Genomic DNA, 14,564 nt, shown 5'->3' on the forward strand with positions numbered 1-14,564 from the left:
CCAAGCTCTAGTTTCTAGGTGGCCTTGTACAATATTATTAATAATTCAATCATACCTGGGCTGATAACAGGTCACATTTCTACTACCCCCCCCCCAACAAAGCCCTAGCAGATTAAAGGGCTACCCCATGGCTAATTTCTTTAGCAGTTTCATATCTGATTGACATCCATTTATCTAATTGCTGCTAGCCAATTTAATTTCATTTTGTTAGCTTAAAATAAATGGGAAAAACCTGTTTACTTTTTAAATATTTGACTCATTCTTTCTCATCGCCTGAAGCCTGTTAAGATATTCTATTCCATGCAGCGGATCTTACAATTTATCAGTTTTCATTTTCCAAATTCATTTCAGCCGAGTCTCGCTATTTACAATCTGAAGTCTAATATAAAGTTTAATCTTTCACTGCAAATAATTTCATGTTCGTGTGAGCTCAGTAATGAGGAGGGCATCAGGGTGTTCACTGGCAACCTCGGAAAGTTTTAGAGATAGGCATTTGGGAGAGCTTTGCTTTCATGGGTTCTGAAGTTAGCTTAACCATTTACACACTGTGGTACCCAGGGCAGGTTTCTTCACCCAGGTCTGATACAAGGGTGTAACAAGTTTTAGATGCAAAATTTACAAGGGCAGGGGGAGATCGTTACCCTTAAGGAGTTGTGCGAGCATCGTCAGTGTAGTCAGTACTGGAATAACCCCAGAATGAGTGTCTCCTTCCTTAAATTTCTATAGTCGGCTTAGAGCATGCTGCAGTTCTACTTCCGGCCCCATCTCTGAGCACCAGTTAGTTGCCTTGTTCTCAAAAGAAGGTTGGTAACAGCTCGTTCCCTTCTTCATTTAAATTTCTGGTGGCTTTATTTATTTATTTTACGGATTGTATGCACGTACACTTTGCAGAGACCGTTCACACCCCTGACCTCCCTCTCACCTCTAGCCTCCCTTCATCCTCCACCAGCGCTCATGTTCAGGTTTTTGTTTTCGTTCTATGATACGCCAAGATTAACCAAGGCCATCTGTGTGACCATGGGTTTGGAGCCAGTCACCGGTGTCTGGTGCGCTCACAGAAGGCATACAGCTCAAGACAGTGGCAGTGACCCAGGATTGAGGGGCAGCCAATGGTTCAGAGGTAAAGGGTAGGGCCCTGTAGAGATCTTATGTCAGCCCAGGACAGGTAACTATAGCTGATGTGAGTTAATGATTGCAATACATATATCAAGTTGAGAGAATGGCCTTTCATAGTCCTTCCTCCTATTCTTCTGGCACTTACATCCACCCCCCCACAACTCTTTCACATTGTTCCCTGAGCCTTGGGGGGTGCTGGGGTAACTGACTTGCAGGAGTTTCTTTTCAAGAATAAAGCATGACGTCATCAGCTGTTCTCCCAAGTGCAGCATGGTTTGTCTCCTGTGAATCCTTCAGCCAACACCTCCCAGTGCTCTTTGTAAACATTTTCTATACTCAGATCATACTGTTCTGTTGGTTTCTTGAAAGCATTAATGGTCTACACTTCTCAGTCTACCATAGAACCTTTATACAGGCTGTCCGCAGTCTAGAAGGCTTTCTATCCCTTTTCACATAGTTAACTCTGGTCTGTCCTTGTTTATTTCAAACACACGTCCTTAATGCCTACATAAGGTCTATTTTAGTTATAGTTGGTACTTAGGCAATCATTTGTCCAACTGATTGTTATCTTTCCCATTCAATAAATTCCCAAAGGGCAGGGGTTTGGTTCAAATGGGCAGTTGGATTACCATCCCTATGCAATCAGTAGGTGCACATCAAATAATTTGGTTGATAAAGGTCATATTTTCACTGCCATATTTGTGATAAGGATGCCCTTGCCAGGTACAGGTCATGTGCAACATCGCATGGACAGCCATTTCCTTCTCTACTGACTGTGTTCTGCTTGTTTTTCCTCACAGTAAACTCTAAATGCCTCCTCCCACTCCACTGACCACTTAAATCCCATTTCCTTTCATGCAGAGCTACATCCTCTGGGTATTTACTGGCTCTCCAATACTGGTTGCCATAGAGCAGGTTGCCTATTATGCTTGATTGGGTATAGACAATAACTAAAGCCGCATTCCCCACACTCAGGGTTCCTTCAGCAGCGTGGGGGATGAATCACATGCAAGAGACACTATGAAAGTGAATAGTAAGTTTCCTGGGAAGTTATGGGATACCTTAGGAAGTGACCTATTTATCATTTGAGGAGACAGTGGCCACTTTCTGAATGAAGGACGTGTGTGTGTGTGTGTGTGTGTGTGTGTGTGTGTGTGTGTGTGTGTGTGTGTGTGTGTTCAACATTGGTTGTTTTCCTCAATCTCTCATCACATTACTTTTGAGATGGTCTCTCTTGCTGAACCTGAGCTCACACATTTTGGCTAGACTGGGTGCTTAACCCCAGGTATCCTCCTGTTTCCAGACCCCAGCTCTCCTTGCCAGGTTTTTTGTTTTGCTGTGTGCTGGGGATTACACTCAGGTGGTCCTCATGCTTGTACAGAAAGCGCTTTATCCACGGAGCCATCCCCCTAGCCTTGAATCAGTAGTAAGTAGGAGTTACTGTCATGAAAAGTAGAGGGGAGAGAATGAATATTGAGGAGAAGGGCCGAGGAAAGATGTTGAGGCATTCTGCATGTACTCTGAGCTGACACACTCCACAATTTATTTTTCTTTCAACTGCTCACTTGTTCATTGGCCCCTGCATTTATTCCTAGCAAATGTTCAGTCCCTCTACTCTGCCAAATTCTAACCTGATATGCAAATACAATTGTAAGACGAAAGACAAACCTCATGCATGCTCTCTTTGGAACAGTATACTGATAAGCCTAGATCCTGTCTCTATTCAAGAAACGTTATGAAACTTATGTCATGTGTCCAACCCCTCAGTGGATACCTGTGAATGGCTTCATTTTAGGCCATTCATCCTGTGGAGACCTTGTCTGCCTGGAAGGAGCGATATTCTAAAGGTATAACTAAGTTTAATTTTGCTGTGACTTCAGAGGCATACTGCAAGCCAAGTGCTTCAAATGAAAATGATGCTAAAGCAATATCCATTCTTATTATCATTGTCTGTTTGGAATGGTAGGAGAATGCAGAGAGAAAGGACTGATCTTAGGTAACTGCTCTCTCTCTGAGGGAGGCAGGGAGGGATCCTTGGGGCTTCCTCTCACTCATTAGTGTGACTGACAACATAACCCAAACTTTCAGATGAGCTCAATAGCCAAGTCAGAAGCATCTGAGTGATTTCCTCACTTGGTAGAAACGGAGAGAAATGGAGGTGACCGTATCACCAGGGAACACTGAAACTCCATGTTCATCTGAACCCTCTCTACTTTTTGTCTTCCCTCCTTGCAATGTTTTTTTCCTCAAATCTGTCACATTAAAATGAGTCACATGTCTCTTAATCTCCCTTTGACCTTTCCTTGAGGGACCCCCACAGGGCACAGTTCTTGATTTATCGCTTCACATCCATTTTGGAAAGGTAAAACTGAATTGAACAGGGTGAATTGGAGGGACTTGGCCTTCCTTTCAAATAAATACAATAAATGTACTTGAGTTGGGAGCTCAAGTTCAAGGCCTCCAAGCTGAGCTCATAAATCCTTTTGTGAATCAAAGAGAGACCCTCATGAGAAATTCGATGGTCTAGAGTTCCTCATCTTCAAGTTTCCTGTGTCACAGAGGTGACTGGCTCAGTGCTTTCTTTTTTTTGCCTCACAAAGGCCTTGGTGAGGGTTTTTTTTTTTTTTTTTTTTTTTTTTTTTTTTTTTAAGTTCAGAGAAAACCTAACTCCAAATCTCTGTGGTTATAAAGAGCAGGGACAATGAATGGCATGGTGGAGCAGGTGGGTTTGAGAGGCAATATGAACTCTGCACATACGAACTAGCAGCAAGTATAAATATTTAATTCTAATGTTTGGAAAGGAGGATTTCCTTCAAAGTTGATCTTAATGCATATGTAAATTAATTATGATTCATGACATTCCTTGCACAAATCATTATTTCAGAAAATGATGCAATCACTTAAAAACAATATTGACATTTTGAGTGTTACAATACTCTTACAGATGTATTTTCTCTGTCTGCAGAAAGGACCTTCCAATATGAAGAAGATAAAATACAGAGCACTGGCCACATGGCTTCTGTTGGCCATACTTGTACAAGAAGGTTTTAGAGGTGATCGATCATCAGCAGAGCCCTTTGGGAAACAGTGGTTAGAGGGTGGGTAGCAGTTTACAAAAACACTTCCCCCAAGGCTACATCCTGGTTCTTCTTTTTCACACACACACAAAAAGTTAAAGATCTTTGTGTTTTCTTAGAAACCATTTTTTAAATCTCTGGCCATGTTCTAATTTAGTATATGTCTGTAACCATCTCTAAATTTGATTTCCTAGTACAGTTAGATAAAAATAAAAAGGATTTCAAATCTAGGATCCAATTGGCCATTCAAATGACTAAAAGAAGCTGTTGATCAGTTTGACTGATTTAAAGAAGACACATCCAGAGATGACCCTGGTGGAGAATAATGTTCACATTCTGGTGCCCCAGAAAGGAACAGATTTTCTCAACAACAAACTGCTGTGTTTGGCTCCAGAAATAGATTTAGTAACCTTATAGGAGCTTCGAGGAGACTTGGCAAGGGCTGATATATCTGCTGTAAGTTTGGGGCCTGAGCTCTTCCAGTCTTTCTCCAGCTCAAAACCATCTCCCACTAGCTTCCTGCTCTCAGTACTAGAGTCAACAATGGCTTCTACAAACACAGTTATCATAAAGACAGTCCAGTTAAAGCACATAGTTTTCTACAAGGCCAGGATGTCACTGTTCCCTTCTTGTTCCCTCCTCAGATTATTTTTTAAAAGAAAATCCAATGGCTCTGTTTCCTGCATGGCATCAAATGTCCTTACTTCTCTTAAAGCTTTCGGTCTGGGCCATGCCATCACCATTGTCATTTGGGCGGCTCCAACACTCACCTCACTGTTTTCCCCCCTTCATTTTGGTCCCTTGAAATATAATGTGCTTGGTTAAGCAGCCAGAGAAAACTTGTTTTAGGAAACTTTGGAGTGTTCTGGGTTTCTATATAAAAATCCTTCAATGTCTTCTCATTGTATTTGGTATAAAAACCACCCTGGCATTTAACTAAAAGCATCCTTCCCACAGTATTTTGTAGACTTAGCCTTTCTCATTCATATACCACATCTCCTCCTACCTGATCAACCTAGAGAAACCTCTCTCTCCCCTCTCTCCTCCTCCCTTCCCCCCCCCTCTCACACACAAATCTACTCAGATATTTGAAACATAGATTTCTTTTATAATTATAATTTCTTCAGAACAATAATATGAAAAATCAGCAACCTTAGCAGTCAATATCCACCAAAGATGTTCATCCTGTGGATTACAATAATGATCAGTGTGGTAAAATATGCTCATTGGTGTAATAGTGAGAAATGTTATAGGGTTTCCTTGAGAGGAAACACATGCCTAGTATTGTAATTCTGACCAAGAGCACATGGTTGGGGAGCTCACAGGCCCCAGGGGTAAAATTATTGTTTTGCTATGTGAATATAGCATCAGACTGCCTTCTAAATCCTATCTCTATACCCACTGATTGGAGCAGCTCCTGGACCCCATTAAAGAAGTTTCCTCTTACAATGGATGACTATTAAACTTGTACTGAGAATAGGTGTGGAGTCCTCAGCTACAAATGGGACATGTAGCCAGGTGGCGGTGGCACACGCCTTTGATCTCAGCACTCGGCAGGAAGAGCCAGAAGGGTCTCTGTAAGTTCAAGGCCAGCCTGGTCTACAGAGCGAGATCCAGGACAGGCACCAAAGCTACACAGAGAAATCCTGTCTTGATCAAACAATACCACCACCACCAACAACAACAACAAAAATAGCAAAATACAAATGGGACATCTATTGTACATCCCCCTCCCACCTCGCCCGCCTGGCAAGGCTCATGGGTCACTGTGGGAGATAGCAGTATGGGAAGGTTTTAAGAGCCAGAGGTTGGGGAGGACCAGAATCAAGCAGTTTTTTCTGGACATGACAGGGCCAGTGTACTACCCATGAACTTTCAGCAGCTGTGGCTGCCTGGGCAAGACCTGCATTCCAGTGTGGGGATTCCTAACTGGTGAGCAAGTGACACTGGATGACTTCTGAGAGAGGAAGAATCAGTTTTCTCTCAGTGCGTAGCTCCTGGCAGTTGGACCACACTCTAGTGGTTGCCCCTACACCCATGGGCACGTGGGCAATACAATTTAAACTTGGTGGATCATAAAAAAGAAGTGGAGATGGAGTTTGGAGGGCACAGAGAGGTGGGGTGGACCTGGGAGGAATTATGGGGGGGGGGGAGGAGTAAGGGGTGATTATAATCAAAATGCATTGCATGTAAAAAAATAATATATTCAAGAAAAAAGATGCTCCTTTACCTGAGTTTAGCTGTTACTGTCAGGAGCAAACCTAGAGAGGGAATATGCTTGGTCATTACATTTGCTAATAGGTCAGACTCAGTGGCCTCTGATGCTTTTCAGGTCACCATTCTATCTGACCGATATATTGTGCTAAATTTTGATTTACCACCATCCACATAAACGACTGTTGGTTCTGCTCCTTCTGTCCAAGGTCTGCCACTTCCCTTCTCCTTACTGATTCACAAAAATCATTAACACGAAGGAAGTCTCTATTTCAACACCGCTCCCCGCCCCCTTCCTAGTCAACGCTTGTGATGGAAACTTCTGTCTCCTGCTGCGGTTGGACCCTTGGGCCCTGCTCACACTAAGCCCATGCTCTACCACTCATCTGGATTCAAGCGGCAGTGAAGCTCAAGAAAACTCTCACTCTTTTGCTTGTATCTCATCATTCTAGGAACGGTAAAGCCCTGCTTTTATTAAAAAGTGGATTTGTGAGAACCCCCAACTTTCACCTTGGGAGTCACTTGTGTCCCCCTGAAAGTTTGAAGTCAATGCTGTGTCGATCACTAGTAGAGGAAATCATTACTTTCACTCACTTGGAAGTGGTCTATACAGCAAACGACTCCTAGTTTGTACCTAAATATTAGTTCGCAAACCCCAAATCAGCCAAAAGACCAAGCTAATATTCAAAAAGGTATGAGTTTTTGAGTTACTTAATACCTAGAAAAAGCAAATGGAAAAGGTGAGATTCTAACCAGAATTTTTTTTTTTTTTTGACTACTTGAAAGAACATTCTCTTCTTCTGAGGGTAGAGTGAGTCTCGCCATATATTTAATCAAGTGGTTTCAATGATGCAAGATATGAGTACATGGCAGAGTGACAAAGGGAATGAGATTTCCCTGGCTTCTTCTTTGTCTGCTTTGTGGCTATTGACCTCCCAGAGTCACACTCATGATCCGGCAGAATATGGGCATTCAAAATCCATGGAACCAGTGACTGAATGCACGCAGCTCCTGTGTGGCGGGACAGGTATTCATTCTCCAGTTACAGATTCATGTTGTACAGCTGTACTGCTCTATACTGACTTCTCTCTTTTGAGCAGCTGTGGCAGCCTTTCCTGGTATCCGTCTCTGACCCTTGCTGCATGTTCTCCTCGGCTGTCATCGTCTGTCAACTGTGCTTTTCTCATCCAGTTCCTGTAGTTTCCCTCACCATTTAACTGCTCCAAGCCAGGATCCTCCTATGTACAGCACGGCATAAGAACTCCAGAGTCCAAACTAGTATGCACCCTGTTCTTTCTTAGTTTTTAACGATTATTGGAACTGTAAGTGGGAACTTAATTTGACAGATAAGGATTGTCACTTAATAGAGATGTTGGAGTTATGCCTGAGGACACACATGTGTGGCAGGACTGGTGTCAGAATCTCATCACCGAGGTCACTTCACATTTTTACATAAACAAAATAGGCTACACATTCATCATGGACCATCCGAGTTCCAGCGAATATTTTAATTCTACATTCATCACAGACCGTCCGAGTTCCAGCGAATATTCTAACACTACTGTACTGCCTAAGTCAGACATTTTAAGTTTTTAATGCAATCTTATGTCACAATCTAAACACAGCAAGACCTACAGTGAAGGAAAGTGAAGAGTGTAAAGAACTGAAAATGAGTAGTCTGGCTCTCCTCCTGTTTCACCAAGTCCTGCAGTTATCACTGCTACCTAAGAATGCAAAGCATCTGACAACAAAGCACGGAGCTATTTGACCCTGGTGAATGTATACATGTCATCTTGCTGTCTACCTCTGCTTTTCAGGGATGCTGACTTAAGCCTGGGGTGTTGGGCTCTCCTCTCCACCACTCCTGTCCTGCTCACCCCTCCCCACTCCTGGCTTTCCTTGCAAACGTATAATCTGGTCCACCTACAATTTTTGTATGTTTAGGCTCCAGCCAAGAATCAGTTATAGGAATGACAGAACTACCAGGAAGAATTATGACTTCACATCACTAAACAAGTGTGTGAATTCATTGAGGAGGCTGTAAGGGGGATGAGCAGAAAAAGGAGGGGGAGGTACGCTTGCAGAGAAGCTTGCTTGGGCTCTGCTCTCTGTCTGCCACTTGTCAAGGATGGCTTTACCAGTCTTTCCAGAAGCAGCCGCCATAAGCTTCTTTCCATAGCAGAGGCAGAATTTTGGTCTTTTATCTTACGTTGGTAACACAAGGAGTAATGACCATAAATAAGCTGAGGTTAATGACACCACATGCCCAACACAGAGTTACTAGGGTCCTTGCACTGTGCTAAGCTTCTCCCAGCTCTCCATAGCATTCCCACTTTCATCTTCTAAGGACATTGCCTACCTGTTCCGGAACAGTGTAAATGTTTTAACCAAGTGTGTGAGACTCTTTGGAGTCTCCGCTTACCTTTGCCCTCTCCGAATCTCATGTTGCTGCGGATGTTTCTAGAATGGCTTTGTCTTAACTGTATTCAGATTCTTTTGTTTCCTCCTGTGTTTTGCTGTTGCTCTTATGTTTTGCTCTTTGAATATGATCACTTATAAATGATTTCTTCTGCTCCTCACCTGGCTGACTCACACTCTGAGATCCTGATATATTTTCTTTAGAAAGTTTGCCTCAAATTCCCTCAACTAGGTATGGTTCCTTTTCATTTGCGTTTCTCCTAGCTCATTTCTCAAAGCGAGTATTTAAACACATTTTTGATATGGTTGGAGTGTAAAATGTCCCCCATAGGCTGACGTACTTAAACCTTTGATTCTCAGCTTTGTGTGGTTTCAGAACCCTTGAGATGTGGGGTCTCGCTAGAGGAAATGAGTTGCTGAGTGATAGGCCTTGAAGTTTTTAATCCACCCTGATTCTTGGCTCTTTCTGCTTCCTGATCCTTCCAGATATGAGCAAGCAGCCTCCTGTTCCAGCTGCCACAGTTGAGACTGCTCTTACCACCATGCTTTCCTACTAGGATGGACTATACCCCCAAACACTGAGCCAAAATAAACCCCTTCTCCCTTAAATTGCCTCCGGCCAGGTGTTTGATGGCAGCAACAATAAAAGTAACAAACACACACTCTCTGTAATAGATTTGGCCTCTGTGGAGACTGGCACATTCCTAATTCCCAGCTGTTTCTCTGGCATCTAGTTGAATGCCTGACACATAAATCAACCCTGAATAAATGAATGGAAATCAATTATATGCAAAATCTGCAGGAGTGATCTCATTTTTTTTTTAGATGGGGAAAGGGGTTAAAAGGGGTTAAATAAGTTGCCTAAGGGTGCACAATTAGCAAATTGAGAAGCTAAGCTTTGAGTTCAAGATGGATTTCCAAACCCATAGTTGACAATCGAATTGCGGCACTTGCCTTTTATAAAATGTCTTACAGCTACTGCAGAAAAAATTAGTACAGACTGTTTATCGTGGAGAACAAATGAGCAGAAAAGGCTGCCAGGATTCTGGAAGCTGACCTTCCTCTTGTCTGATGTCACTGATCCATGAAAGAATTTAAGGGCTCTTGCCTCTTTTCTGTACCCTGAAACATGGCTTCTGTCTCTCCACTATACGTGGCAGTGGAGCCAAGCAACCTACAGCATTATCATTTGACCCTCCCTACAGATCTACATAGGAAAAAAAAAAAAACAAAAACCACAGTGAGTTTCTTACATTCCTACAGAGGTTGCCCAGGCAACAAAGACAGACCCAGCTGAGACATGCCACAGCATCTGCACATTCTCCCAGACTGATGCCTGATTCTGCGGGCAGCAGCCAACTGTGTTCACACACCCTTTTAACAGTGGGCCATAGAAAGACTCACCTGGACATAAAATGTCCCCACAGACTGCTGCAAGAACAGCTCTAGATTCTGGCTGTATGGTCAAAGGAGAAGCTCAGTGCTCGAGCTACAGGTGAAAAGCTCAGGAGTTCAATTCTGTAGCTGTCAAGAGGGAAAAATTGGCCACTGAATTACACATTCATTTAAAAAATTGAGTTAGTTCATACAATGGCAGCTGCTGACACAGCCTGTCCCTTAATAACTGTGTCACTTTCCATAATGTCCTCATCATGAATTTGTTCATCTATATAATGGGCTTCTAAACATGAGTAATTGCTGAAGATACTTAGAACTGAGAAAGTGCTAGTAAAGTACATAATTTGTGATTATTGGGGGTTATTTGGGTTTCTTTGTATCTGAAACAGCAGCCTGATGTCACCACTTCATGAGAGAATCCAGGTGCTCTCAGCCCTTTTCTGCATCCTGAAACATTCTTTTGTATCTATTTCTTGGCTTAAATTTTGTGGCGAAACAAAGTAGCCTGGTGTTTGCTCCTATAACTAGTAACATAGGTTGCAAACTTCTGGTGTGTGCTGTCTTTGTTATACATCATCAAGCATTTAAGCAGCTGAGTAGAGCATAGGACATATATAGTGAGGGCCCAGGAAATGAGCTTGAAGCATCAACTGTGGTATGTGCTGACAGGAGAAAACAGTGTAGGATCTAGATCTTTGGAGGAAAATGCACTCTCCTGAGAGCCACTAAATGGGTTCTTCAGGGAAGTAGCAACAATGTACAACCTGATTGGCTTTGTTCAGAAGCACTTCCCAACTGAGTTACTCCCGCACAGGTGCTGCTACTGGCTACATGACTGCATGTCTGTCAGTCTCTGTCAGAAGACAGATTTCACAGAGGCTGGCTGGTGCATATATGTAAGAGGAGGCTGGTCATAGGCAGAGAGCCACAGACCAGACTGCTCCCAACCTTGAGCACTTTATGTATGCATATGAATGCATATGTGTTTGTGTTTATGTGTGCCTGCGTGTATGTATGCATGTAATGCATATGTGTGCATGTGTAATGTATATGTATGTGTATATGTGTGTGCGTGTGTGTATGTATGCATGTATATGTATATTGTATGTATATATATATGTGTGTGTGTGTACATGTGTGTTTGTGTATGAGAGTCAGTACAAATATTAATTATGTTCATCCATCTTTTTTTAAATGCCCAAATATCCTTTTATTATATTAGAAAGCTATTCTTCAGGCACAATTTAATTTTGGAAAATATTTTAAATGAAATAAAATATGTATATGACTATTTCTTTAAATTAAACAGTATCTGAAAAAGATCAGTCTTTTTTTTAGATTACAAGGTACAGTATGTTAGATATGGCCTTTGTTCCTGAGTTGTGAAAAATTGAGAGAAGCAAATGAATAACCCTCAAATGCTTATTTGAAAAGCTCACACTAGGGACTAATATTTCCAAACCATCTAGAATTTTCTATTTTAAAAAACATACCTCACAAAGTGCTAATTAATAAATGATATGTCTTATTAATGTCCATATAATAATTACCCAGATCACAATTCCATCTGCTAAGCAGTCAGCAAACAAGACAAATGACTGTTCAGTTAAACAGATTATCCAATGCCTTCGGGAGTACAAGCTAATAGCCCCAACTAAACCATGAATCAAATAGCCGCTCCTTTTACCACGGGAGCAGGCGACAGCGATACCATCTCCTGTGCGCGGGACGACAGCAGAGGAGACGTGCGGCACCTCCCTCTTTCTAGAGAACATGATCATGCAGGTGACATGGCTCAGGTGCCTGTCTCTTATAACCTTGTACTGAGGCTGAAGATTTGGTTTCATAAAAAGATACAAGAAAAAAAAAAAGTCCCCAAAGATGTCACTTCCAGTTAAGCACTATCCTGCCCACAGCATTCGGTGATGTTTCTCAGCTCCTTAATACAGAGAGAGCAGGAATTTCATCTTCCTGTGACTATGTCGTCATTTCGTCTCTGCCTCTCTTGTGACACTCATTACCCGCATGCCCCACAGCTTGTGACAGGCACCTTAAGAACAGAGGCCACCTCTTCTGAACCTCTTAGCGGCAGCGACAACAACTAACAGCGACAACAAACCGTGACTAAGTACCATTTCTAGGGAACGTTAAGTGTTCCCGCCGCTTGGATGCATGCTTTAATTTTCTCAGCTGTTAATTCTTGAAAATGTGTCACCTCCTTCTCACAAGCCACAGCACCGCATCCTCATGGTGCGTATAGCACTTCGGTGAGGGTGAGTGACAGAGCTTGGACTTGTTCCTAGATGTGGAGGCTTCCCAGCCTATGTGAGTCACACCCTCATCTGTGGTTTCTGCCTGCATGTTCATTTTTACCAGGTTCACATGAAGTCAAATGCTTTCGTCTGCACTATTACTGCTGGCTTTTCCAAGTGTCTAGGGAAGTCCCTCTTACCTTTTTGCTGCTGCTGTTGTTAACATAAACATCTCTCCAGGGCTCTCTCCCTTCTAGCTCAGCATCTGTCAAGATGATATTCACAATTGGTCCTTTTTTTTTTTTTCTCCTGTTGTTGTTCTGGGGTTACTCACATGTTGGCCTGCAAGCTAGGTGGTAGGAGGCAGCCCAGTGTTCCTGGCACTTCCTCCCTGCTCTCTTCAGCATCCTGGACTCTCCCATCTGACAGGGCAGGAGCCCAGGACCCAATGGCTACTGACTTCACAATTGTCAATGTGTCCTCTTTGATGGGGTAAGGGGCTTTTGCTGGTTTAATCCTCTTAGTACACAGGCTTTTCTTCCATCCTGATCATAACACCTCTGCCACGCATCCCATGTACTTAGAGGCATCGCACTTTACTCTTAGCTCTAGAATGAAACCGTGGTTGGTTTGTGCCAATCAGCACTTGCCAAGTTCAAATGTATGGCTCAGTTATGACCACGAGAGACCAGGAGATGTTTGTTGTAGCATCAGAGGAAAAAAATACTTCTTGACTTAGAAATTCAGCAGCAAAGACATTTTCCCTCCTTACTGAACAATCATGTGGAAAAGGAAAGATCCATAAGGCTATTGAATCATTTTGGAATCATGAAGAAATCCAACTTTCAGAAAAAGAAAGTTACTGTGAAAAGCTAAGAACAAACTTGGAAATGAATTGGTTTGGATGATCAGTGAAACCACCTAACCAAGCCTTGTTCCAAAGCTTGGACTGTTCCTGGGTTTTTCCATAAATGAGAGTTGTGATTCTCTCTTTTGATCAAGATGTTTTTGAGATTCAGCTTTTCTCTGATGCTGTAATGGAAAGATTATTAATAAACACAAGTGACAGCTCTGACTGTTTCCTGGCCATTGTCATATCCATTCTCCCAAGCCTCCCAGAAACACAAATCTCACAGTAGTCTGAAGGACCAGAGAGGATTCCTTACTGGCTCATCCTAGTGCTCAGTCAGGAAAGCCCAGGTAGAACTGGCTTGCATATTTTAAGTATTATCACACAGTGCCATCATGTATGTTGATGCCAGTGAAGCCTCCTCAGGGCTTTCTTTCTGTGGTTGTCACAAAGCTTGATTGTGAAGACACGATGAGATCACTGCCATGGGACCAGAAGTCACAGCCATACTCACAAGCAGGCCAGCCCACCCCAGCAAAACCCATGTGGCCCCTTCCAAGATGTCACTTATATTGAATGTTTCCAAATGGATGGATAATTATCAGTTACTTAGAAAAGAGTGTTCTCTCAGCCTTAAATGGGGTGTCTCCATCAAATCCCTGCCTCCAGAGCTCAGGGAACTCCACAGAAGAGGTGAAAAAAGCCTAAGAGCCAGAGGAGATGGAGGACACCAAGAAAACAAGGCCCTCTAAATCAACATGACTGAAGCTCATATGAACTCACAGCGATTGAAACAACATGCATAGGGCCTGCATGGGTCAGCACCAGGTCCTCTGCATATATATTATGGCTTCTGGTTTAGTGTTTTTATGGGATTCTGGAGTGTGTGAATGAGCGGGTCTCTGATTCTTGTGCCTTCTATTGGGCTCTTTTCCTTCTCCTGATTTGTCTTGTCCAATATCAGTGTGATAGTTTTGATTTTATTCTATTATATTTTATTTTGTTATATGTTTAAAAATGAATGAATGAATGAATGAATGAATGAATGAATGAATGAATGAAAATCTAGCTGCTAGGGTAAAAGTTAACAACTGAACTGTCATTTATACATGCTGGGAAAAGGAAAATCAGTTTTTCTTCAGTGGAGTGACACTGAATATATCAACCACTCCAAGGCAGGCCTTATGTTCAAGAGTTGTTGACCAACATGTAATGGACTCCACAGTTTTTTTGTTTTGT

The 14,564-nt window shown here is 42.5% G+C and overlaps 1 protein-coding gene across 49 annotated transcripts in view; it reads right to left on the reverse strand.

The window, feature by feature from the left end:
* The window catches only part of Ppp2r2b (protein phosphatase 2 regulatory subunit Bbeta), a 294,937-nt gene extending 281,163 nt beyond the window's left edge, over window positions 1-13,774 (reverse strand). For 23 of the 49 annotated variants that reach the window (XM_076555153.1, XM_076555165.1, XM_042264367.2 and 20 more), the window contains exons 1-2: window positions 12,676-12,892; window positions 10,230-10,349 (exon numbers count right to left, since the gene is read on the reverse strand). Coding sequence is in view for 3 of the 49 variants with exons in the window: in XM_076555128.1 (XP_076411243.1) it covers window positions 10,230-10,237 (8 nt within the window). In the remaining 46 variants the exon portion in view is untranslated. Of the gene's footprint in view, window positions 1-6,423; window positions 6,455-10,229; window positions 10,350-12,675; window positions 12,923-13,609 lie in introns of those variants that run through there. The other 26 variants (XM_076555140.1, XM_076555130.1, XM_076555149.1 and 23 more) reach the window with 17 other exon arrangements.
* Between the last annotated feature and the right edge of the window lie 790 nt (window positions 13,775-14,564).

The sequence above is a fragment of the Peromyscus maniculatus genome, chromosome 19, assembly GCF_049852395.1.
Source record: "Peromyscus maniculatus bairdii isolate BWxNUB_F1_BW_parent chromosome 19, HU_Pman_BW_mat_3.1, whole genome shotgun sequence".
Taxonomy (NCBI): Eukaryota; Metazoa; Chordata; class Mammalia; order Rodentia; family Cricetidae; genus Peromyscus; species Peromyscus maniculatus.